The sequence below is a fragment of the Bubalus kerabau genome, chromosome 5 (assembly GCF_029407905.1).
Source record: "Bubalus kerabau isolate K-KA32 ecotype Philippines breed swamp buffalo chromosome 5, PCC_UOA_SB_1v2, whole genome shotgun sequence".
In the NCBI taxonomy this organism is placed as follows: Eukaryota; Metazoa; Chordata; class Mammalia; order Artiodactyla; family Bovidae; genus Bubalus; species Bubalus kerabau.
The window spans coordinates 126,127,617-126,151,216 of NC_073628.1; the positions used below are offsets into that span (position 1 = coordinate 126,127,617).

The window sequence follows — 23,600 nt, forward strand, 5'->3', positions numbered from 1 at the left end:
CCTTCCCCTCTGAAAACACCATCCCTGGCTGTTACCCCACCTCACACAAGGCAGACATCTCCACCGCCTGCCCAGTGCACGTCCTGGCCCTCCACCTGAGACCACCCTTGAAGACCCCCTCCATTTCAGGGCCTCCCCTGTTCTTACAGCCCAAAGCCCTAAGCCTTGTGGGGAGGCTTCTTAGGGTGTCTGGGGACTGGGGTGAGGGCCTGGGCCTGGCCCCACAAAGCCACCACTTTGTCTAATTAGGTGTGAAGTGGGCCTCCGTGACCCAGGCTGGGGAACAGCCCAGCAAAAGTGATTCCTGTAGGAAACCAGTTCTGAATACTGAGCCACCGTGCGGAGGCGCAAAAGTTCAGGCTTCATGGCGACTTAGGTGCCGAGCAGAGGGCGAGAGCCACAGCCCAGGCCCAGGGTACCTGCCCTCCATGGGCACCGGCCCAAGCTGCTCTCCCAATGCCCCAGGGCTGCACCCTCACCCTCAGTCTGTATGCTCTGTGCCTCCCGCCACTCCCAACTCCCACTGCAGGTCACCAAGAGACTCGCTGGGCCAACAGAACTTTGAAAACGCGATCGATCCTCACTACTTATAGATTGATCACTTGCTAATTCACCTACTCTCTAAAACATGTTTCCCCCCAAATCAATACTCAGGGCTCTTTTGTTGTCCTTCACGAACACATGCAAAGTGGTGAAAATTGGAACCCTCCGACGGGGACCTTCCCAGCTGACGTCACAAGGAGATGCTCTGCCTTCTCATTTCAACCCCCAAACTGGAAACAAGTATCCTTTTAGTGTCTCATCAGCGTCATGTTTTTAGAGTTTTTGTGCTTTTGTGTTGATGATTTCTCGAAGATGCTGCTGACGTGCCAGCAGGTGTTCCTAAGCATAAGAGGGCTGTGACTGGCTTTACAGAGGAAAGATGATCACTGGATGAGATCGCTTCCCTGATAGCTCAGCTGGTAAAAAATCCTCCTGCAACGCGAGAGACCTGGGTTCGATCCCTGTGTTGGGAAGATCCCCTGGAGAAGGGAAAGGCTACCCACTGCAGTATTCTGGCCTGGAGAATTTCCATGGAGTCGCAAAGAGTCGGACATGACTGAGCAACTTTCACTTTCAGACAAGCTTTGGTCAGGTGCCAGTTACAGCGAGGCCTGTATTTCTTGTAGCCGCAAAGGTTCCGGGCCTGGCGGAAGCGGTGTGCCCGCATGTCCCCATCCTCTCAGAAGCCTGATGCCAACCACCTGGTCTTTCTGTCCACAGAGTTATATTTCGAGCAGCGCTTCTTCATTTACTTTTGGTTGAGAAACTGCATTTGCCCCGGCTTCAAAACCGGAAGAGCTAGATCAAAGGAGAAAATACACGAGGGCAGACAGCTGCTCCTGCCTGCGGCCCAGCGTCCTGCTACCCGTCCCAGCCGTTCTGTGAGGTTCTGGCGTCTGGCTCGGGGCCACCCTGTCTTCTGAGACTGTGCTCCCCTCCCCGTCACCAGCTGGAGATGCTAACCAGACCTCAGGTGTCACACGTGGGCCCAGGCCCCCAGTACGCTGCCCGTCACAGAGAGGTCCTCCGCACATGTTGGGTGTCTTTTTTAGTATTTATTTTTATTTCTTTAGGTGGCTGCTCCGGGTCTTTGTTGCAGCACGAGGGATATTTGACCTTCATCTCCACGTGCGGGAGCTTTAGTTGCAGCATGTGAGATTAGTTCCCCAACCAGGGATTGAACCCAGACCCCCGGCATGGGGAGCGTGGAGTCTTAGCCACTGGACCCCCAGGGAAGTTCCTCTTCTCTTCCCCTTAGGATCCACCTCCTGGGCTTTTCTGGGAGGAAGAAACAAAGACTCAGCCTAGTAACTGCAGCAAAAGAGGTTTTCTGAGAAAGAAAGGCTTTCCTGGAAAAGGAAACAGAAAGGCCCAGGATCCCAGGAGCCAGTCTCTGTCCCTCCCCCAAAGGCATTGGAGCCCCCGCCCCACTCTGCCCAGCTTCCACCCCGGTTCCCTCACACTTGGAGGTTATCTCAGGAGTGCTCCCCGCGGCGCCCTCAGCTAGCTCAGTTTCCGGAATTTTCCAAGGCAGGAACAGATGGGTCTCTACCTGGTCAGGACACAGTTGCTGGCTGGCCAGCCCTATGGGTCAGCCACAGGGGTGGGTGACTGCGCAGGGCCAGCGGCCACCCCGTGCCTTTGTCCTGCAAAGGTCCTCCCACCCAGGTGGAGGGACACCCAGACCTTCGGGAGGAGCCCGGCCCCCCAGAGCGCTCTGTGGGTGGAACAGTCAGCCGGCAGGAGGGTGGGATGGGGTGGGTGTGCGAGAGGCTGGAGCGGGGGTCTCATGTGTCCCCTCTCTCCCCCCTGTCCGTCCCCCCTGACACGTGGAGATCCTCGCAGGGAGGAGCTGAGAACGGACCCGGTGACCTCTCTGGGACAAGCTGGCCCCTCTTTCTCAACAGGGAGCAATTAATAACCACCTGCAGGGACACCTGCTTTTGATCATTCCAGGGCCCGAAAGGCCCCCAGAGGCCAGGACAGGGGCTGGGCCACCTGAGCCCGGTGAGGAGAACCTAACCGTGTATCAGGGGGGTGGCGGCCGCGGGAAGCCCAGGGAGGGCAACATACGGAATCGTTAGAACCCAGGAGCAGGGGTGTCCGGGCAGGGTTGGGCCCAGACTTCTGAGGTGGGGGCGGGTCGGCTGGTGGGCCTTCTCTGGGGTGGCGGGCAGGGCGACGACGCTGGTCCTGCAGCCTGGACTCGCTGCGGCGGCGTGGAGGAGCCCCGCTTCCGCGGGGAAAAGGCGGGGCAGCAGCGCGGCTCGCGGCTAGGACCGGGAGCCAGGCGCCGGGCTCCCTCCAGCGCGCCAGGCTGCTTCCAGCGCCTCCTACCCGCAGAGAGGCGAATCGCGAGCCGCCGCCAAAGCCAGAAGCTGCCTGCCAGTCCCAGACTCCGCGCCTCAGAAGGGGGACAGAGAGAAAACCAGCGCACCGAGAGGGGAAACCTGTTCTCCTGCACGTATGGGTGTGCACACATCGATATACACGCACACCACACACATAGATACACGCATAGATATACATGCACCCAGCTACACATGTAGATATACACAGAAATATACACAGATATGCACATATACACACACCACACAGAGATCCACACATAGATATACATGCACACAGCTACGCACGTAGATACACACACAGATATGCACACACAGAGAGATATACACAGATATGCAGATATACACACACCACATACATAGATGCACGCATAGATATACATGAACACAGCTACACATGTAGATATACACACAGATATACACAGATATGCACATATACACACACCACACAGAGATACATACATAAATATACATACACACTACACACACTGATATGCACACACTACACAGAGATATATACATACATATAGATACAGACAGGTACACACAGGCACACACACGTCACACACACAGATGTACACACACACAACACACACAGATACACACAGATATGTACACAGTATACACAGAGAAATATACATACACACAGATACAGACAGGTACACACAGACAGGCACTCACGTCACACACACACAGATGTACACATACACAGACACACCAACACACACACACATATACACTCACCACAAACACAGATACACACCACACACAGAGCTGTGTACATACACAGAAACAGATACACACACAGATACACACATACACACATATGGGTACATACCACACAGATACACACACACTGAAACCGCAAGCTCTCTCCCTGCAGCCTGGATTGTGGGTCACACCCCTTGAGTGTCAGAACCAAGTCAGCCAATCTCATGCCCTTGACTGGGGTGGGGGGTACTTTTCTGACTCTGAACTGTCTGCCCCTGGACCCATTACCTCCCCAGCCCCAAAGAGCCCCCTGGTTTGAGATCCTGTATTAAAAGGAAGCTCAACATTTCCATCTCTGGAGGGACATCTTGGCCGATGGTGGGGAAGTGCCCACCCCTGTCCTGGGAGAGAATCCTCTGCATTTAAATTGCTCATTACACAGGAAACACAGGGAAACTCCTCTACCGAAAGTGAAAGCACTCAGTCATGTCTGACTCTTTGCAACCCCATGGACTATACTGTCCACAGAATTCTCCAGGCCAGAATACTGAAGGGAGCCTTTCCCTTCTCCAGCGGATCTTCCCAACCCAGGGATCAAACCCAGGCCTCCTGCATTGCAGGCGGATTCTTTACCAGCTGAGCTACAAGGGAAGCCCAAGAATACTGGAGTGGGTAGCCTATCCCTTCTCCAGTGGATCTTCCCGACCCAGGAATCGAACTGGGGTCTCCTGCATTGGAGGCAGATTACCAACTGAGCTATCAGGGAAGCCCCTACCAACAGGAGGTATGGGCTAAAAGTGTTCTTCTGGACTCCGTTTAAACATCGCCTCCTCATGGAGGCCTCCCCAGCCTGTTCCGTCTGATGGGTCCCTCTGCCACCCTACTGCTCTCCATCCCCTTCGGAGCACCTGTCATGGGGGGAGTTCTGTTTTTTGAGGTGTGTTGCCGGTCTCCTCCCCTAGACAGCAGACCCCCAGGGGCAGGGTCATGTCAGCCCCTTCACCTCTGCAGACTCAGGATCTGGCCCAGTGCCTGGCACGTAGTAGGTCTCTGTAAGTGTCTGTCAAATGACTCGACTTCACAATATCAAGTGGTTCTAGATGAACTGTGATGAACTGATGGATGACGGATCTATGAATTAGCGGTGTGGGTGGCATCGCCAATTCCGAGAAGAATGTCGAGAGAGGCAGTTCCTCTCCTCTCCCACAGACCATTTCCAGATTGAGAGGACGGTGGGCCGAGGACTGTCCTGCCCTCTGTGGCATTTCTGCCAGGCTTGTGGTACACCTGTACGCTCAGGGGGATGAGAGCCTAGCCTAGGCTTCTTCCACATCACCGCCTCACCTCCTGACCCTCCAAAGGCATTGGACTCCTTGAATGTGAGAACTGATGGGACCCCATAGATTCCGAAGACAGCTCCACAACACAACTACCTGGGGGACATTTAAGAACACCACTCTGGGACCTGCCCTGCTGGTCCTGAAGTTAAGACATCACCTTCCAACGCAGGGGCTCCAGGTTCAATCCCTGGTCGGGGAACTAAGATCCCACATGCCTCATGGCCAAAAAACCAGGACATAAAACAGAAGCAGTATTATAACAAATCCAGTAAAGACTAAAAATGGCCCACATCAAAAATATCAGTTAAAAAAAAGTAAGTAAAATAAAAAGACCAATTTGTGGATCCTGCCAAGAGCTTAAGTCCTGACTCTGCCGCACACTTTGCGAGCTTGGGGAAGTTAATTAACCTCTCTGTGCCGTGATTTATTCACTTCTAAAATGGAAATAGTAATAATCCCAACCTCAGAGGTTTGCTGTACGGATCAGTCAGAAATGTACATAAAGCTCTTGGTGCGACACCTGACTCAGTAAATACTGAATAAACATAGCTATTATTGTCTTGATTATCTCATCACTAGTTAGCGACTGACGTGGGGCGAGCATCCAAGCCTTCTGATCCCGGATCCAGTGTTCTTTCCAACACGTCACTCTGAATGTGCACACGGTCTTCCCCCTGAGGCCAGGCTCACACTCGGCAAAGTGGACATATGGCCGCTGCCCCAGGACCCTTGAGTCAAACTGAATGGAAGGGAGAAACTGGACCTGGGAATGAAGGACAGCTCTGACCCCCGGGGAGCAGGCAGTCGGAGAATGTGGGGCTTCAGCAGGCAGCCTCTGAGTCCTTTGGGAAGCCCTTTGGCTGCTCCTGTTAGCATTTCATTATGGAAAAATTGGGAACCAAAAATAGATGTTCTTGAGGGGAGCTTAATCCTCAGGGCTTTGCAAAACAGCTGCTGGAGAGTTTCACGAATCAACCGCCAGGGGGCACTACCATCCCATGCAAGTGGTGGGCGGTTGGGCCAGAACTGGAGCATAAAAAGCCCAACACCTCAGCACAACCTCGTGCCCCAGCCTGTCCTGTTCAGGACGCGGTGGCTAGCGTCCTGGAAGATCACGCATTCCTGGTCATCTTTGCAACTCAGCCCACCGCTCTCCTCCTCGGGGACCTGTAAGAGCAGGGTCTTGCCTGTTTTCCAGGCTTCTTTCCTTCACCTCATCCTGCCCCTAGCCTATCCCCAGGCCTACCACAGCCCTGGACACATAGCAGGCGTGTGTTTAGCCACCTGATGTGAAGAACTGACTCATTTGAAAAGACCCTGATGCTGGGAAAGTTTGAAGGAGGGATGAGAAGGGAACGACAGAGGATGAGATGGTTGGATGGCATCACCGACTCAATGGACATGAGTTTGGGTGAACTCCAGGAGTTGGTGATGGACAGGGAGGCCTGGTGTGCTGCAGTCCATGGGATCACAAAGAGTTGGACACAACTGAGCGACTGAACTGAACTGTTGGTTGGTAGATGGATGTGTGAAGTCCAGTGTCATTAATAAATTGTGGAAAGGAAACTGCCTATGCCCTGTGGGAATGGTGAGAGTGTGGAGTGATATGGATCAGAGAGAGGGTTATGGCTGATGGTTAGGGGGAGGGTCATGGCTATTTGGGAAAACAGGGTAGAAGGCTTAGGCAAGGAATCATCAGAGGTAGCTCAGAGATCCGATAATGAGAGAATCCTCATTATCGATAGTGAGAGAATCCAGCTTGAATCCTTACCTCAGAGCCCTGGGCGGCGGCACCAGGATTCGGGGGTGATGAACCCAAGCAGCCCAGAACCGCTTAGCTGACCTCCAGGTGGGCATCACTGGCCCCATGACCATCGTTAGCCTCTCCTGCCTTTGGAGTGGTTTGTAGCAGCCACCATTAGGCTGGGAGCTCCTGCAGGTGGCCTGGCCCCCGCTGCCTCCCTCTGGGTGAAGCCCCAGGGCTCAGCACCCTGAACCTGTAACACATGTCAGTAGTCCACAAGTCACATTCAAGAGACCCTCAAGGATTTGAGAATCTCTGCCTGTAGCCAATCATGTGTGTGCATGCTAAGTCACTCAGTCGTGTCCGACTCTTTGTGACCCTATGGACGGTAGCCCGCCAGGCTTCTCTGTCTACGGGATTCTCCAAGTAAGAATACTGGAGTGGGTTGCCATGCCCTCCTGCAGGGGAGCTTCCTGACCCAGAGATGAACCATCATCTCCTGCATTGCAGGCGGATTCTTTACCTACTGAGCCACCTGGGAAGCCCCCAGCCTAGCATTTTGCATTCTAATTCTACCTGCCCGGAGGTCAGCCTCCTCTGGAAGACTTGATTTTCAGGTAGAATGAGGCTGCATGGAAAGAGCGTAGGGTGGAAATAGGACTTGCATTGGAATCCCAGTTCTCCACCTGTTAGTTGACTGTCAGAGGTGTGGTTTCCCTGACAGTTTCCTTAGCCTTCCTGAGACCCAGTTCATCACCCAGGACATGTTACTACCTCCTTGCAGAGGATCAGACGAAGAGGCGAATACCCAGCGCATAGCTCATGCCTGGCTCAGTGAAGTGCCACTCACGATTGTCACCGACAGCAGTGAACAAGAGGTGCGAGGGGCCCCAGCATCAGTGACCAATGGGGTGAGTGTGCAGAGGAGGTTCGAGGCCAGGTCCAACCTGGAGGGGCGTGCACAGGGTGGGCTTGTCTCCATGGAGGTGACCAAAGTTTGTGGTCACCTCTACAAACTCAGTACCCCAGGAGGGAGAGGAAAGGCGGGTGGGGGGAGTCATGCTCAGGAGTGGGGAGAAGGGGAGCAGCGTGATTGATAGGCCACACACCCCAGTGCACCTCCCGGGCTGAGAGCATCCGCTTTCCCACCTCCGGCTACACTCCAGGCTCTGCCTCTCACCCTCCCCTCTCAGCCGCCCCTCTTCTTCCCTCTCTTGGTTCCACCGCAGCCCAGCTTCCCTCAGTCGCTCTGCCGCACACGCTGCTTCACCCTTCGGCCATGCTTTTCCAGATCTTTCCCAGCACTCTCTGCAGCTCCTGCCTCTGCCTCCCACACCCCAGGGGCTTCCAGAACCTCAAGTCGGCAGGAGCCCCAAGTCCTCTAGTCCCCCTGGAGGGGCCACTCGAGAGCGGTGGGGTCACAGGCATGGCCTAGACGGAGCCGAGAGGAGGTTTTGGCAGGAACAAGGTCACGGACCTGGCTGGAGGGTGGGCTTTGAAGTCCTGGGCAGAGACCCGAACAGTGCGGGTGAGGCCTGGGGTGAGCTCAGCACATGATGGGCATGTGTGATTTTAGGCCTCTGGCAGCAGGACTGGGTCTCCTGCGGGCAGTCCCCCATGAGAGGTTCTGGACGGGGGTGGGGGTGCGGCCGATGGAGGACCCCCAGTGACCCATGGGGCAGGGATAGGGCAGCCGTGTGGGGACGGACAGGGGTGGGTAGTCTGGGCAGAGGGGCAGCTCCTTCATGCATTTCTTCCCTTTGGGCATCAGAGCGAGTGGTCCTCAGGAATTCTAAGAGGAGGGGCAGCTCGATGGGCCCTGCCCAGCCCGCACTGGACACCAACACTCAGGGCCCGGCTTCTTCCCTCCACCCTCAGGCTTTCTGAGACTGTCCACGCTGGTTTCCATCTGCTGCGGTGGTTGCCAGGGGAACCACTTATTATTTTTACATGTTCCCACATGACAAGCCTGTGGACAGGCGCAGGCGTGGTGGGTCAAGGAGGGACCTTGGAAGCAGCGATGCCCAGTGGGCTCTGGAGACCTTGATGGGAGGCAGGAGCTGTCATGAGGCCTCAGGAGTGGGTCCAGGATTCAGATCTACATCCCTGGGTGGGGGCATACCAAGGGGAGGGGTGCCCCAGGTGTGGGAACACCAATCCATTCACTCACCCATTCATTTCATCAAACACAGAAGGTGCTGTGTGGTGGGCCAGGTGGGGGAGAGAGCTGAGAACGGGGTGAGTGCATCTCAGCCTGGTGGAGAGATGGACAAACTAAACACAGATGCTTCCACAGGGTACCATGGGTACCATCTTGGCAGAGAGGGATCCAGGAAAACTCCCTTGATGAGAGGACATCTCAGCCAGGATAAGGCTTTGCAGGCGATGTGGACAAGGGGTAAGAGCATTCCAGACAGAGGGACCAGCATGGGCAAGGGGCCAGGGGAGACTGTGAGTGAGGCACCTTCGAGAACTGAAGTCACTTAACTTCAGCAGTGTGGGCGAGGGTGGAAGCTGGGCAGGGCCCAAGAGCATCATGTGGAGGTGGGGTGGGACAGCTGCACCACAGCAGGTACCCCCAGGCACACCTGACATCAGGCCTCTGGCAGCATGCCTGGAGTCCACACAATGCCCTGGCAGGAGGGGGTAGGGAGGCGCACGACTCCCCCTTGCCCTTGGGACTCTGGGAGAATCTCCAGGGCTTCCGGGGAACCACAGAATCTGAGCTCTTGGAGGCAGATTCCATCAGTGGAGCTGGGTTACTGCTCATAGTTCTGGGCTGAGCAACTAGTGTCCCGGGAAAGGGCAGACAGAGAGACAGAAAGTGCCATAGCTGGTCAGCCTGACTTCTTCAACCCCAGCCTGTTCCCAAGACCCCAGACACACAGTTAAAGGTTGCTCTCACCTCGGTCCATGATCCTTCCAGAAAGTCCAAGAGGCCATCGTCCTTAAGTGGGGGTAGAAGGGGATGGACACGGGGAGACAAAGTGACACCACCCAGTGTCAGGAGTGCACTCTCACATACGTGCACACCTCATGCACATATGCAACCAAGCCTAATTCCTAGAAGCCTTGTGAAACAGGTATATTGGACCCCACCCCCCCACCCCCATTTTAAAGGTTAGGAAATGGAGGCTCAGAGAAGCTGAATAACTCCTCCAGGATCATACATGTAGGAAGTCATGAAATCAGGATTCAAACCAGGTCAGTCTGATGCTAAACCCTATCTCCCCACGAGATGATTTACTCTACAAGGGAACTTACAGCTGCTTGCCAGGCACCAAGCTAAGTACTGCAAGCCAAAATGCAGACACCATCTCATCTCCGAGAATCTAATGAGATCACATGGGAGGAATGATCGCAGATTGTATTTTCCCAAAATGGCCCATTGCCCCCTGGAGCCAGGGTGGAACTCTGTGTCTGCCTTGGCAAGTAGAAGTCACGCCGTCTGGTGCTGAAGCTGGGTAATAAAAGGAGGCTCAACCCGGCCACCACGCTGTGAGAAGTTACACGTGGAGAGGACTGGAGCTCCTGCCGGCAGCCAGGCTCACCACAGGCCCTGTGGTTCCCACTGCGCCCTCTCAGAGTTCCTCACACTCAATCTCTGAGCACTAAGAATAGCTGGTTCACACCACGGCCCCTGTGGTTCCCACTGTGCTCTGTCAGAGTTCGTCACACACAATCTCTGAGCACCAAAAATAGCCGGTTCGTGCCACTAAGTTCTGGGAGTGATTTGTAAGCCATGATCACTGGAATGAGAGGTTCATAAACTGTAAAGTGCTATACAATGGTCAGATGTAGTTAGTAAACCTAAGTTTGGGTTTGTGTCAACGTCTTAGGAAGTAAATTTTGTCTTAACCAGGGTTCTCCCCCAAAAGCAAAAACGGAGCAGGGGCTTGTGTGCAGGGACCCACATTTTGGAAATGATCCATCGGTTCGCACAGTTCAAGGATGTGTTATGGGGAACTTCCACAGCGGTCCAGTGGTTAAGACTGGACTTCCGGCAGTGGAAGCATGGGTTTGATCCCTAGTCAGGGAACTAAGGTCCGGAATGCTTCACAGTGCGGCAGGAAAAAAAAAATGTACTATGGAGTGGATTCCCACTGTGCACAGCTGGGGCTCAGCATCTCCTAGGACCCCTGAAGGATGGGCCTCAGCGGGTGGGATTGGTCTACTGGGGTCAGCCCTGCTGGTGGAGGGCTGCCCCCTGGATGTTAAGTCCTTGCACTTGCTGTTGGGAATGGCTCGGAGCAGCTTGCCTGGCCGAGAGCCGAGGGGAGAGAGCTGAGTCCGCACTGAGAGCTGACACCACGTGTGCTGAGCTGACAGACTGGGAAGCGAAGCGTGGGAAGTGAACAGCAGCTGCAGCTTCAAGGCAGCGACTACCTCCGCTGCCCCGGACGGAGGCCAGCAGGACCAACCCCTGCCTGGACGGCTTCCCCACCGGCCGTGGGGCAGCCTGCTCACCTGTGCAGCTGCAGGCCCGCGCGAGGCCTGGAAGCCGCTGTCCCGCAGAAGCCTCTGTCTGCTGACAGAGCCCCAGCAGGCCATGCTTGCCAGAGCCTGGAGCTTTGAGGAGCAGCCTTTTGAAGGAAGTCAGTGTAGAGGGTGAGACTGCTTTATTCAGACCCTTAGTTTTTCTCCAGGAAGCTTATGAGGTGGTGAGTAGAAACCTGAAGGACGGGGTGTGTGAGTCTGGGGGTCATCTGTCCAGGCTGGGACCGAGGCAGGGTGCCCTCTGCACGACCCCACCTCTCGGAGCTGGCTTGCTGATCACACCCCTCCGCCAGCTCCTCTGTGGGCTGGTCAGCTCCACTGATCTCCGTTATGGGACATTCAATACTTAATAGTCTTCCAAATGGAGAATGAGGTTCCCCGCTCCAGGGCCTTGCTTCCGGCCTGTCCGGCTTTAAGCCTCTTCGTCCTGGTTATGGGCCGGGAGCCGGCTCAGCACCACCTGCAGGGGAGGCCTGGGCAGCCGGGAGCACGCGGAGGGAGGAGGACCTGACTGTGCTCCCCCTGGGGGAGTGTGGAGGGGCTGCTGCTCGCTGGAGGAACTTAGATTTGGGGAAGGACTTCATGAATTACACCACCACCACCTAGCATAGGCCAGGAGCTGAGTGTCCCCTCTGAGAGGTTGAACTTGAACCTGTGTGCTTAAGAACCCAGCCCCCATCCACTCTCCCATCACCTTTCCTTTACCTTCACTTCTCCTAAGGCTTGCTTATATGGGAGACCCCGTTTCAGCTCCTGGGTTGGGAAGATCCCCTGGAGAAGGGAATGGCAACCCACTCTAGTATTATTGCCTGTAGAATCCCATGGACAGAGGGGCCCGGTGGGCTACAGTCCATGGGGTCACAAAAAGTCAGAGACGACTGAGCGGCTAACACTTTTCACTTTCACACTCCTGGGTATAGGTCATGGGTCCTTTCCTCCTGCTTCATTCCAGGGTGATGCGTGACCTCCCCACTAGACCTGGGGTCCTCTGCTGGAAGGGGTTCTTGCCTCAGAGGCTGGTGCAACTCTGTCCCCCAGGTCTACTTAGGACTGAGGGGTTTCCTGGGATGCGAGAGTTTCAGTGTAAAACCCAAAAAGTCTGGCAAGTTTGGCCACCCTAGATGTTTTCATGTTTGGAGGAGACAATCTCATCAAAAGGCAATTACAGGGGCTTCCCTGGTGGTCCAGTGGAAGACTAAGACTGAGTTCCCAATGCACAGTGCGGGGCAAGGGGAGGGGAGAGGGTTCAATCCCTGGTCGGGCAACTAGATGCCACATACCACAAGTGAAGGATCCTTAGTGCCGCAACAGAGATCAGAGATCAAAGATCCTGCATGCCCCAACTAAGACTTGGTGCAGCCAAATAAGTACCATAAAAATGTTTTTAAAAACCCGGCAGTTATAAGGTGTGTGCTAAGCTCTACGGGACCCCAGAAGGGAAGGCTTCTTGGCAGAGGTGCATCCCGGCTGAGTCTTGAAAGAGGATATAAACCTTTAAAGTGAAAAAGACATGATAAGCAAATGTGGGAGAAGGGATAAATGGGGCAGCAGGCTTTGGGCTCCAGGGATGTGTGTGTCCTATAGAGGCCAGTGGTACAAATCCTCAGGCCAAGCTGTATCCCCTCCCCGCCTGCACCTCTCCCGCCAGCCCCCACCTCCAGCAAAGCCTGTCTGAGGTGCCCAGATTTCTGTGTGCTCAGCCCTGACAGAGGCTTACTTGGAATCTGGTGATGAGAGACAGTCTTATTCAGAGAAGACCCTTGCTGGGGTGTGGGAGGCGGTCTTTGAAGTGCAGAGCAGGGCAAGAGGCAGAACTGCCCCAGCAGTGGGGATCCTAAGACCCTGATGGGAAACTGTGCTGTGATGGAGGCGAGGGGAGAAGAGAGAAGTGGGGGAAACAGGAGTCCTGAAAAGTTCCCAGGGACTGGGCTTGGAGACCTCGCTCACCCTGCCCAGATGGGGCTCTAAGGAACAGAATCCTAACCCTTCCATTGCTTGGTGATGTTGGCAGTTGGTGGCACGTAAAGCAAAGTCATCTCTCGGGGGTCCCCAAGGACTTGTAACCATTATTATTCATTCACACATCATCTGTTTCAGGGCAAAATGTTCCAGTAGATACCGCCTTGGCAACATGAACAACTTCTTGAATTCCAGGCCACAGAGTCCTGCCTGATAAGGTCTAGACCCACTCCTCTTGGATGGCCAGTAAGCTCCCAGCTTCTTGGCTGGGACCCAGGAGTCCACCATTAGTCTGGACACACCAAAGAGTAAAGCAAAGGTCAAACCTGGACCTTAGTAAGGATGGGGATGAGTCCTCCCCGAGGTGACTGGTGAGGTAGTGCTCCTGAAAGTCCATCTGGGCCCAAGTGTATCACAGTCTCTAAGGGAGCTCATTACAAATGCCGTTCCCAGGCGGCATCCCAGAAATACTAAATGCTAAGCCTTGGGGGCAGGATACAGGAATCAGCATCTTCAACAGTCACCCTCGGAGAGTCTTCTGCTTAGTATAATATTCTCTCTTGAGGTGTAAGTGCTATTTGTTTTAATAAAAGACAAAGTTTTGTGTCAAAGAAATTCGTCTCTGCTATAAAATTTCCAGGATGAGTGTAACGCAGAATTGCTCAACCTGGGCACAACTGGCATTTTGGACCAGACAATGCTTTGTTCTGGGCACTGTCCTGTGCATTGAGGATGTTTAAAAACATCCCCACACACTAGCTACCAATAGCATCCTACAGTTGTAACAACCAAACATTTCAACTGGCAGCTCCAGACACTGCCAAAAGTCCCTTAAAGGAAAAATCCTGCCCTCAAAAGAGTCTTTCCTTATGAAATCTGAGCTGAGTTCAGTGTGTTGCATGTTCTTCACCATCGTTGGAATCACCTCCAGGCCAGGCCCTGTGCACATGGAACCCCCGCCCTCCTTACCACTTTCCAGCTGCAGGTGGGGCTAAAGCCAGTTCACATCATTGCTCTCCTGGTTGTGGCGAGGAGCCAGGCCCTTTAATAGCTCCCTTTCCCCTTCTCCCTTGTGGCTTGTTCCCTGGTGGCTCAGATGATAAAGCATACGCCTGCAATGTGGGAGACCTGGGTTCAGTCCCTGGGTCGGGAAGATCCCCTGGAGAAGGGCACGGCAATCCACTCCAGTGTTCTTGCCTGGAATATCCCATGGACAGAGGAACTTGGCGGGACAAGTCCGTGGGGTCGCAAAGAGTTGGACACCAGTGAGCAACTAACAGTTTCAGCTTCCCCTTCTCCACCCAATGCACCCCCTTTCTGCCACATCTCATGGATGCCTCTGCCGCCTGGCCCCCTCGCTTGCCAGGCAGACCGAAAGCAAGCCAGCAGAGACAAGTGGTGCTAATGAGGCTCCAAGAAATGCCCTGCAGGGAAGAATTCTCCTTTCGCAAAAACAGGAAGTTTATTTTGGTGCTTAAAGTACACACGGCCACAGTAGAAAATCTGACAAGTATAGAACAATATAAAGAAGATATAAAGGGCACTTGTAATTCCACTGCCCAAGAAGCCCCCGCTGACACCTAGGAGGCGTCCCCCCTCGGCCACCATGACCTCCCCGCTGGTATGCAGGCAGGACACCCAGGTGAACAGAACACTTGACCGAGGGTGACGAGAGCCATTCAGCGTTCCAGGTGAGTTGCGTGCTCTGTTCAGAGCCGGTGGTGACCAGAGGCTCTGAACGCCTGTTTTGCAGGAGATCTTGCGTTGGAGGGTCTCCCCACCTTGCCTTCCCAGGGCCAAGCTCCTGACGATCAGAACTCGTCCTTTATGTCGAAGTGGGGCTGGTCTTCAGGCTTGAAGTCCAGGTTGGGGCTGCCGTCCTCATTGAGGATTCTTCGGGCCGTGTAGCCGACGATTGGGTATTTGGCTTTGTACACTCTGGTGAAGACGTCGTCCAGGGATTCCAGCTCCTCAGCTGTGAGGCCCGTCTTGGGGAGAAAAGCCCGAGAAACCCAGGGTTGGGAATGAATGAATTGGATTTGGCCCTGGCCTCTCACACTTCCTCCCTGCTTTATTCTCCCCATATCCTTCAGGCAAGAGAAAAAAAATCTCTCGAAAATCAAATCGCGGACAGCTGACTTTTTAAGAGGCCAACCTGTGTGCTCAGGAGTGTTGGGGGGGAGGAGATGGGGGAAGCAGGGGCCACATCAGGGTGGGGGGTTTGATTGATGTGGGAATGAAAGGGTCCAGAGAGCTCCCATGCGGTGCGGGGGGCTCCCTGTGCGGTCTGCAGCCACCTCCTCCCCGGAATGACTCCCACTGCTCTCTACCCTCCCCCCATTACAGATCTGCACACCCTCCCCACTCCACAATTTCTTAATTTGTTTCTGTAATGTTGTCACTCAAGAGTTTGACTCATCTGAGTGACACTGGAGTGAATGCCAGCCTTTCTGTCAGGATGATTGAGATGACCCTGAAATGGTCTTTGTTAAGGCTTTTGTCTCCTTCACAGAAATATGAGCATGGGGGAGCCTCTGCTTCATCCCCTGAGCAACCAGGAGTGGCTTGGGAAGTGGGTCTCAGAAACGAAGAGCGAAGAACCCAGGGGCTTGGGGTGGCGGGGGCAGACTGTAAGGGGGATGGCACTGCCAAGGTAAGCGGGAGCCAGACTGTGAGGATCACTGAGCTTGATCGCAAGTGCCCAAGAGTCTGGCCTTGACTCTGCAGGCAGTGGGGAGCCATGGAGGATTTTTGAGCAGGAGTGTTAACAGTGAGATCTCTACTTTAAGAAAACAACCAGCTATCACACGGAATGGACTGGAATGTAAACAGACTAGTTAGGAAGCTTTGCTATTGCCCAGGGGTGTGTGTGTGTCAGGGGGAAGGCCATGGCCAAAGAGGTGGGGCACTCTGACAGAGGCTCAAAATCTGGCTCACAGTGTCATGGGTGAGGTCTGCAGGGTCCAGGGACATCTTGGCCACCCCTCTGGTGGAGTCCTTCCCGGTCAAGGCGTTGTAGGGGGCTCCTCGTCCATAAAACTCTGCAGTGGGGAGGACGGAAGAGGATATGAGCGGGTGTGCACAGAGCAGCTAGGAGGGGGTGTGGGGGGGCTTCCGAGAACCTCCCCCTCCCGAGTTGGAGAGACTCCGGCCTGAGGGGAAGGTCGGCAGTGAGGAGGGGAAGTCCAACAAGCCACCCCAGCCATCTGCTTGAGTCCCACAGTTCAGAATATGGAATAAGTTATACATGCTGGGCCGACAGGTGACTTTTTTAAAAAATATAAGATGAAAACAATATCTTAAAAATATCTAAAATGTAAATAAGAGGAATGTCCTGTCTGCTAAATGCTCATGGAAGCCAAGTCTATTTCCATACATCTTTGGTTTGGTATCAAATAAACAATCAACCATTACAAGATAGCTTCCATGATATCAGCTACAGTTTCCATTACAGAAAACACAAAAGGGCATTAAAAAGTTCTACAGTGTTCTATGATCTCAACCCTTTGCTAAGTAAAGGGTTTTTTACTAAGGCAAATCATCCATTTTGACTCTGACTCTACAGGCAACAGAGAGCCATAGAAGACTTTTGAGCAGGAGCATGATATTATTAGAAAAACACTGCTGAAGAACAGCACCGACAAAGACAATGAGCTCAGGGACTTCCCGGGCAGTCTAGCCAGGGTTTGATCCCTGGTCGGGGATTTGAGATTTTGCAGGCCACACAGCACAGCCAAAAAGAAAAAAAAAAAAAAAATTATGAACTCACTCTGGAGGGAAAGGACTTGCCTGTGTTCCCTCTGCTCCCTCACTCCTAGAGCGCCCACTTTGGCCACCACACCCCCCAGAGGTAAGGGTACATGAAAGCAAGCCACTTACCCTTTCCAGAAGTGACATCGAACACCACCCCCTTGACTGCCATGTAGATGGGCTGATCTTCCTAGAAAGCAAGAGGGAAGGTGTGAGGAGGAAGCAGAGAGCCCTGCTCTTTTGGCTCAAGTTAGTAAAATCTCTTCCCATCAAGGGCAGTGCAGGGGGCGGTGGGTGAAGTTACAAAGCAGCCGCTGTCAGTCAGTCCTCAGCCAGCATATGACCCTACCTGCAGAATCATGCCTGCTCACAAAACCTGGGAAAAGTTACGAAGCTTCATGACAAGTCTGTGGCAGTACCTTTCTTTTAAAGAAAAATCAGGAGCTAAAGCAGCTCAATTCAGATAAAAATTCAAAAGAATATTGAAGTTACTTAAATCGGTTTAAATTTCCTTTCATTTTCACCACACGTGGCTGTAATCAGTGCCAATGATCTATGATATGTTTTGCTTCTTATAGGTAATATTACTTCATACAAACCTTGTCATGTGTTGAAATAACTACAACAGCTCTCACTTAAACAGCTCTGCCGTATTTTAGTTATGCTGGACCTGTTTGTTTCCTAGTCTCCTATTCTGGCTTATCTGGATGGTTTCCAATTCCTTAGAACCACAATGGCAGCATTACGAATACCTTTCAAGTGACTTTCTAATGTGTTGAGCTATTTCCTGGAGGCCTATTTCAATATATCAAATTCTGGGGCCCAAGTAGATGAACAACATAATCACTTTTTATATTTTACCAGTTTGTCCTTCAAAAAGCCATCTATGGTGCTGAAATATACAAGCAATGCCGTTTCCTTGCAGCTGTAACCATGGGTTTTATATTTTACTTTTTGCTATATTTGTGGGTATTCGAAAGGAAGGATAGAAAATAAAATGTAGTTCCTAAGTGACAGGTAAGGACTCTGGAGGAATTTTAAGTTAAAAACAGATATTGTATATTAACACATATATGTGGAATCTAGAAAAATGGAACATGCTAAGTCTTTTCAGTCGTGTCCGACTCTGTGTCCCTTTGAACTGTAGCCCGCCAGGCTCCTCTGTCCATGAGGATTCTGCAGGCAAGAATACTGGAGTGGGTTGTATGCCCTCCTCCAGGGGATCTTTCGGACCCAGGGATCGAACCCGCATCTCTTGTGTTTCCTGCGTTGGCAGGCCAGTTCTTTATCACTAGCGCCACTTGGGAAGCCCCCAGAACACAGTAGGTTCTGTGAAAGACCCCAGCAGCCGGGACCCCTGTCTTTTGTGATCTCCAATCTGAAGCGTCCACTGAAGATTCTGTGCAGCTCCCTGCTGGGGGTCCGAGCTCTCAGCACAAAGTGCACTGCAGAGTCTGGGACAGGCAGGTCTGCCCTGGCGCACATCCAAAATGATTATCATACAAATGAGACCTCATCGTTAGGTGTTTCAGAGTGACTTGTTTACAAGGTCCACAATCCCACAGCAGAAACTCTTGGGGGTCAGATGTGTTTTGCAATTCAGAACTTGTCAGATTTAGAAAGGTGTCATGAGGCACATACCAGAACACCTAAGGGGGTCTGAGGAAGCACCCCGTCATCAGGGATATCAGTATTTCACAGTAAAGCATAAAGGTGAATAGTCATACTAGGTGAAGTGAAGTGAAGTCGCTCAGTCGTATCCGACTCTTTGTGACCCCATGGACTGTAGCCTACTACGCTCCTCCGTCCATGGGATTTTCCAGGCAAGAGTACTGGAGTGGGTTGCCATTTCCTTCTCCAGAGGATCTTGCTGACCCAGGGATTGAACCCAGGTCTCCCGCACCGTAGGTAGGATAAATAAAGTCTATAAACAGACTTGCGTAGCTCCAACAAGGTTCCATTACCAAAGGCGTTCAGATCAGGCAGGGTTTTGCGGTCAAATGATATTAAAAAAAAACCTTCTGCTTTTCAAAGCTTCTTTTCTTCGATTTCTGAACTGCGTAAGAGGATTACGGGTCTGTTACACTGCCTCTTGTTTGTATCTTTAACAATAAACTAATAAAAATAGTATTAATACCAGCTAAGATTGTCTAAGGTTTACTGTGCGAAGACTACTCCAGGCTTCAGCTAAGCAGTTTGCACACCACCATCTCATTTAATTCTCACAAAACCCCCACACAGAGTAGAAACTCTTATTATAGCCAGTATGATGGCCAGTTTTATGTGTCAATTTGGATTGGTGACAGTATCCTTATTCAGCACTTATCTAGGTATTGTACAGAGGTATTAATGTAGATGCGATTAATATCTACAACTGTTGGCTTTGTGTACAGATTATCCTGGATAATCGAGGTGAGCCTGATACTATCAGTTGAAAGTCCTTAAGAGCCTTTGAGGTTTCCCTGAGGAGGAAGAAATATACCACCAGTGGACTGAAGAATCTGTTCCTGCCCAGAGGTTTCTCGCCAGCCCTTTCTGACAGCCTGACCTACTCAATTCAGACTTACCTAGCCAGCCTGCACAATCACATAAACCAATTCTTGCAATTAAAAAAAAAAATTATATATATATATATATATATATAGGGATTTCCCTGGTGGTCCAGTGGTTAAGAATCCAAGCTTCCACTGCAGGGGGCATGGATTTGCTCCCTGGTTGGGGAACTAAGATCGTGCATGCCACGTGCTGCAGCCAGTATATATATATATATATATATATATATATATATATACACACACACACACACAATATATATATACACACACATACATATATATATATAATTTTTTAACTGGTTCTGTTTCTGGTGGAACCCTGACTAATAACAAGTATCACAGATTTAAAAAAAAAAATGAGATTTTCGCTATTTGCTCAAAGGGACTCAAACCCAGATATGATTCAAACGCCTAATGCTCTAATGAGCATTATACAAACAGTTAACACTTCTGACAGTGAAAGGGGATGCTATTAATAATTATCCCGGGACAAGAGGCATAAACCAGAACCACCCAGGGCAAACCTCAGCACAAGGCAGTTAAAACCAGCTGCACTGAACTGCTCTTTCCCCTCTTACTACAGACATCCTCTGGGCTCCATACCCGGAAACAATTTTTCCCTTAATCTGCTTCCATCTCAAGTTTCCCTCTCTCCTTCCAGCAGCTGAGCACCCATCAATAATACCTGCATAAAAAACTAAGGGTCTTTATCTTGCAGCCTAGGCATGACTGCTGGATATGATCGCCACTTAGAACTCTTTCTTCCCTTGGGTTCTGTGCTGGGGGGTCCCTAGGATTACCCCTAGATTTGGAGATTCATGAGAAGGACTCAGAGAATTTGGCAGAGCTGGACTCTGTTCCCAAGCTCCACAACCATCACACTGGGCCCCACCAACCAGAATGGTCTGGTGACTGTGAGCGGTATCCTGGAGTGCTGACCGGCTGAGGAGGGTGGGATATCTCTGTTTCTAACCTCCGATCTCCCCCTCTGCCGGCTCCCCCAGCTCTGGTCTAGCCGCAAGAGCACAGGTACTAAAAACCAGTTTGAGGAGTCCGGGGATACGGAGGCCAGAAGACAGAAGAGCAGGGAGAGACTGGAACACCCCTGGGCCTGCCCCCACGCCCGCCTAGCCCAGGGAATAGGCCTTGCTGCCCTCTCTCCCTTCCCCGGAGGAGGCAGAAGTGTCTGTCCCCAACTGATGCTCACACTGAAAACAAAAAAGTTTCTCCGTTTCCTGTACTGACTGCGAGTCAAAACGCGTCTCAAGGAAACAGCTCCAGGGAAGAGAGAGGGAGAGGCTCGGGGTGGGTGTTTCGGCCCGGGAAGCGGGGAGCCTGGCGCCCCCCCGGCTGGGGACCTCCCCGTGCCCCCAGGCGGCGATCAGGCCTGGACAGAGGGGCCGGGCAGGCCTCGCGCCCCGCTCGGGGCCGGGACTCCGGGAGGGGGCGCCCCCCGAGGCCTGTGCCTGCTCCCCCGCACCCCGAGATCTCTCCCGCGCGCCGCGGCCTCCCGGGGGTCTCCGCCCCCATCTCCGCTTGGCCGGACTCGGCTCAGTCCCCGGGCCCGCGCTCACCTCCTCCCCGCCGTAGCGGGCCAGCTCCTCCTCCGTAAAGAGCCTCACCGGGGGACCCCGCTCGGCGGGACGCGGCGCCTGCCCGGCCCCGGCTGTGGGGAGCCCCGCGGCCAGCGCCACGATCAGGGCCAGCGCGACCAGCCGCCGCCCGGGCGCGGGGCCCGCCATGGTGAGCGCGCCGAGCCGGGCCAGGGGCGGCCTGGGCGGCGGAGCCCTAGCGCGCCCGCCCCGCGGCCCCGGAGCCCCGCCCCGCGCGCGGCGGCCCAGCGCCGGGAGCCGAGAGCCGGACTCCGTGCCTCCCGCGCGCGGCGTCCGGCGCTCGCCCACCCCGAACCGGAGACCGGAAACTTGGAGCTGGGTTGCTGGGGTCTACAAACTACAGACTGAAAATTTCGCCAAAGAGTGGCACGTGTCACAACAGTCCCTTGTAATCTTAACGATTACAGAGTTGACTCAGCCCAGCATTCCAACACCTAGGAAGATGTATTTATAACCTAGGACCCCAACTTTCTTAATTCATTTTTACTTGGGGCTGATTTTTTTTTCTTCCCAGTTGTGTTTAAATTTCGGGTCTCCAAAGTATTTTTGCAAAGGTGGGGCACATCAAAGACATACCCTGAAATAATAATTGCTAACATTTGTGCTAGGATGTCTTCATTAATTTATTCAGCAAATGCTTTTTGGGGTTTCCACATACCAGGCCACTGAAGACACATAGCTGAAGAAGGCAGATCCACGCCCAACGGAGTCTACCTTCTATGGGTGAAATAGACAAAAGGAGTACAGTTAGGTGGTGATGAATGCTAGAGAGGGGAAAAAATAGGCAACTGAACAGGGAGCATTGGGAACTGGAATTTTAAATAGGCTGTCGGGGGAAAGCCCCAAGGAAGACAGTATTTGTATAAACGTCTAGAGGAAATATGCTCAGATGGTAAAGAAAGTGAAAGTGAAGTCGCTCAGTCGTGTAGGACTGGTTCCGACTCCGTGGACTGTAGCCCACCAGGCTCCTCCGTCCATGGGATTCTCCAGGCAAGAATACTGGACTGGGTTGCCATTTCCTTCTCCAGAGGAATCTTCCCTACCCAGGGATCCAACCCTGGTCTCCCGCATTGCAGGCAGACGCTTTAACCTCTGAGCCAAGAATCCGCCTGCAGTGCAGGAGACCCGGGTTTGCTCCCTGGGTGGGGAAAATCCCCTGGCAAGGAAATGGCAACCCACTCCAGTATTCTTACCTGGAGAATTCCATGGACAGAGGAGCCTGGCAGGCTACAGTCCATGGGGTTGCAAAGAGTCAGACACAACTGAGTGAGGAACACACATACGCACTATGGGAAATGAGGGAGGTAGCTTGGGGGTGCGGGGAGCAATCCTTGCAAAGGGAAAACTGCAGAAATGCTGAGCAAGGAGAGTGTCCTGCTTGTTGGAGGTACAGCAAGGAGGGAAGAACGGTAGGGAGTGAGGTTGGGGGGTAAGGAGGTACAGGGGGCTGGAGGCAAGGGGCAGATCTTGTGAGGCCTCACAGCTTTTTTTTTTTTTTTTTTTTTAATGACTTTGGCTTTTAGGCTGAGTGAATGCAACAGAGGAATGAGTTAAAATGTTCATGGAATGACTTCAGCTCCTGTGTGGAGAAGAGACAGAAGTGGGAGCTACTGTTATAATCCAGGCGAGAGATGATGGTGCTTTGGCCCCAGTCCATAGCAAGGGAGGTGATGAGAAGTGGGTGGATCATGGATTTGTTTTGCATGTGTGGCTCACAGGATTTGCTGACAGATGAGACATGGGGTCTGAGAGACAGAGAGGAGCCAAGGATGACCCCAAGGGTTTTTGGCCTGGGCAGCTGAAGGATGGAGTCTCCACTTACTGAGATAAGGAGAGACAGTAGGAGGAGCAGGTTTGGGTGAAGATCAAGATTAGGCTTGTTCACTCTGAGAACACTTAGACAACCAGGTGGAAGTATCAAATAGACAGTTGGCTGTATGAGTCTGGAATTGGAGGGAGAGCTCAGGCTAGAGAAAATTTGGAACCCTTGACATTTAGTTTGTATTTAAAGCCACCAAATGGATGAGATCATCAGGAAGGGCATGTAGATTGAAAGGAGGCAGGACTGAGGACTGAGTTCTTGAGGCTCGCCAACATTTTGTGGTTGAGAGAACCAGCCACCAAAGATGGGCTTGCTGTGTACTAAGCACTTTTACGTGTATTAGCTCATGGCACCCCACTCCAATACTCTTGCCTGGAAAATCCCATGGATGGAGGAGCCTGGAAGGCTGCAGTCCATGGGACCGCTGAGGGTCGGACACGACTAAGCGACTTCACTTTCACTTTTCACTTTCATGCATTGGAGAAGGAAATGGCAACCCACTCCAGTGTTCTTGCCTGGAGAATCCCAGGGACGGGGGAGCCTGGTGGGCTGCCGTCTATGGAGTCACACAGAGTCGGACATGACTGAAGTGACTTAGCAGCAGCAGCAGCAGCAGTAACTCTGTGAGGCTCCTCTGTCCATGGGATTTCTCAGGCAAGAATACTAGAGTGGGTTGCCATTTTCTTCTCCAGGGCATCTTCCAGATCCAGGAATCAAA

The 23,600-nt window shown here is 52.8% G+C and overlaps 1 protein-coding gene across 1 annotated transcript; it reads right to left on the minus strand.

The window, feature by feature from the left end:
* Nucleotides 1–14,579: 14,579 nt before the first annotated feature.
* Nucleotides 14,580–21,272, minus strand: NENF (neudesin neurotrophic factor). Its single transcript, XM_055583667.1, has 4 exons — nt 21,022–21,272; nt 17,022–17,082; nt 16,080–16,183; nt 14,580–15,130 (listed from the first exon to the last, which is right to left on the minus strand). The coding sequence occupies exons 1-4, from the start codon at nt 21,187–21,189 to the stop codon at nt 14,954–14,956; spliced, it is 510 nt and encodes a 169-aa protein (XP_055439642.1). The 5' UTR covers nt 21,190–21,272; the 3' UTR covers nt 14,580–14,953.
* Between the last annotated feature and the right edge of the window lie 2,328 nt (nt 21,273–23,600).

Excerpts from the sequence above, each read along its gene's own strand:
- NENF (XM_055583667.1), bottom strand. The coding sequence starts at position 21,189 with ATGGCGGGCCCCGCGCCCGGGCGGCGGCTGGTCGCGCTGGCCCTGATC. Across the intron at positions 16,184-17,021 it reads CGATGTCACTTCTGGAAAGG|AGTTTTATGGACGAGGAGCC; the intron begins GTAAGTGGCTTG and ends TCCCCACTGCAG. Across the intron at positions 15,131-16,079 it reads CAGACCTCACCCATGACACT|ACGGGCCTCACAGCTGAGGA; the intron begins GTGAGCCAGATT and ends TTTCTCCCCAAG.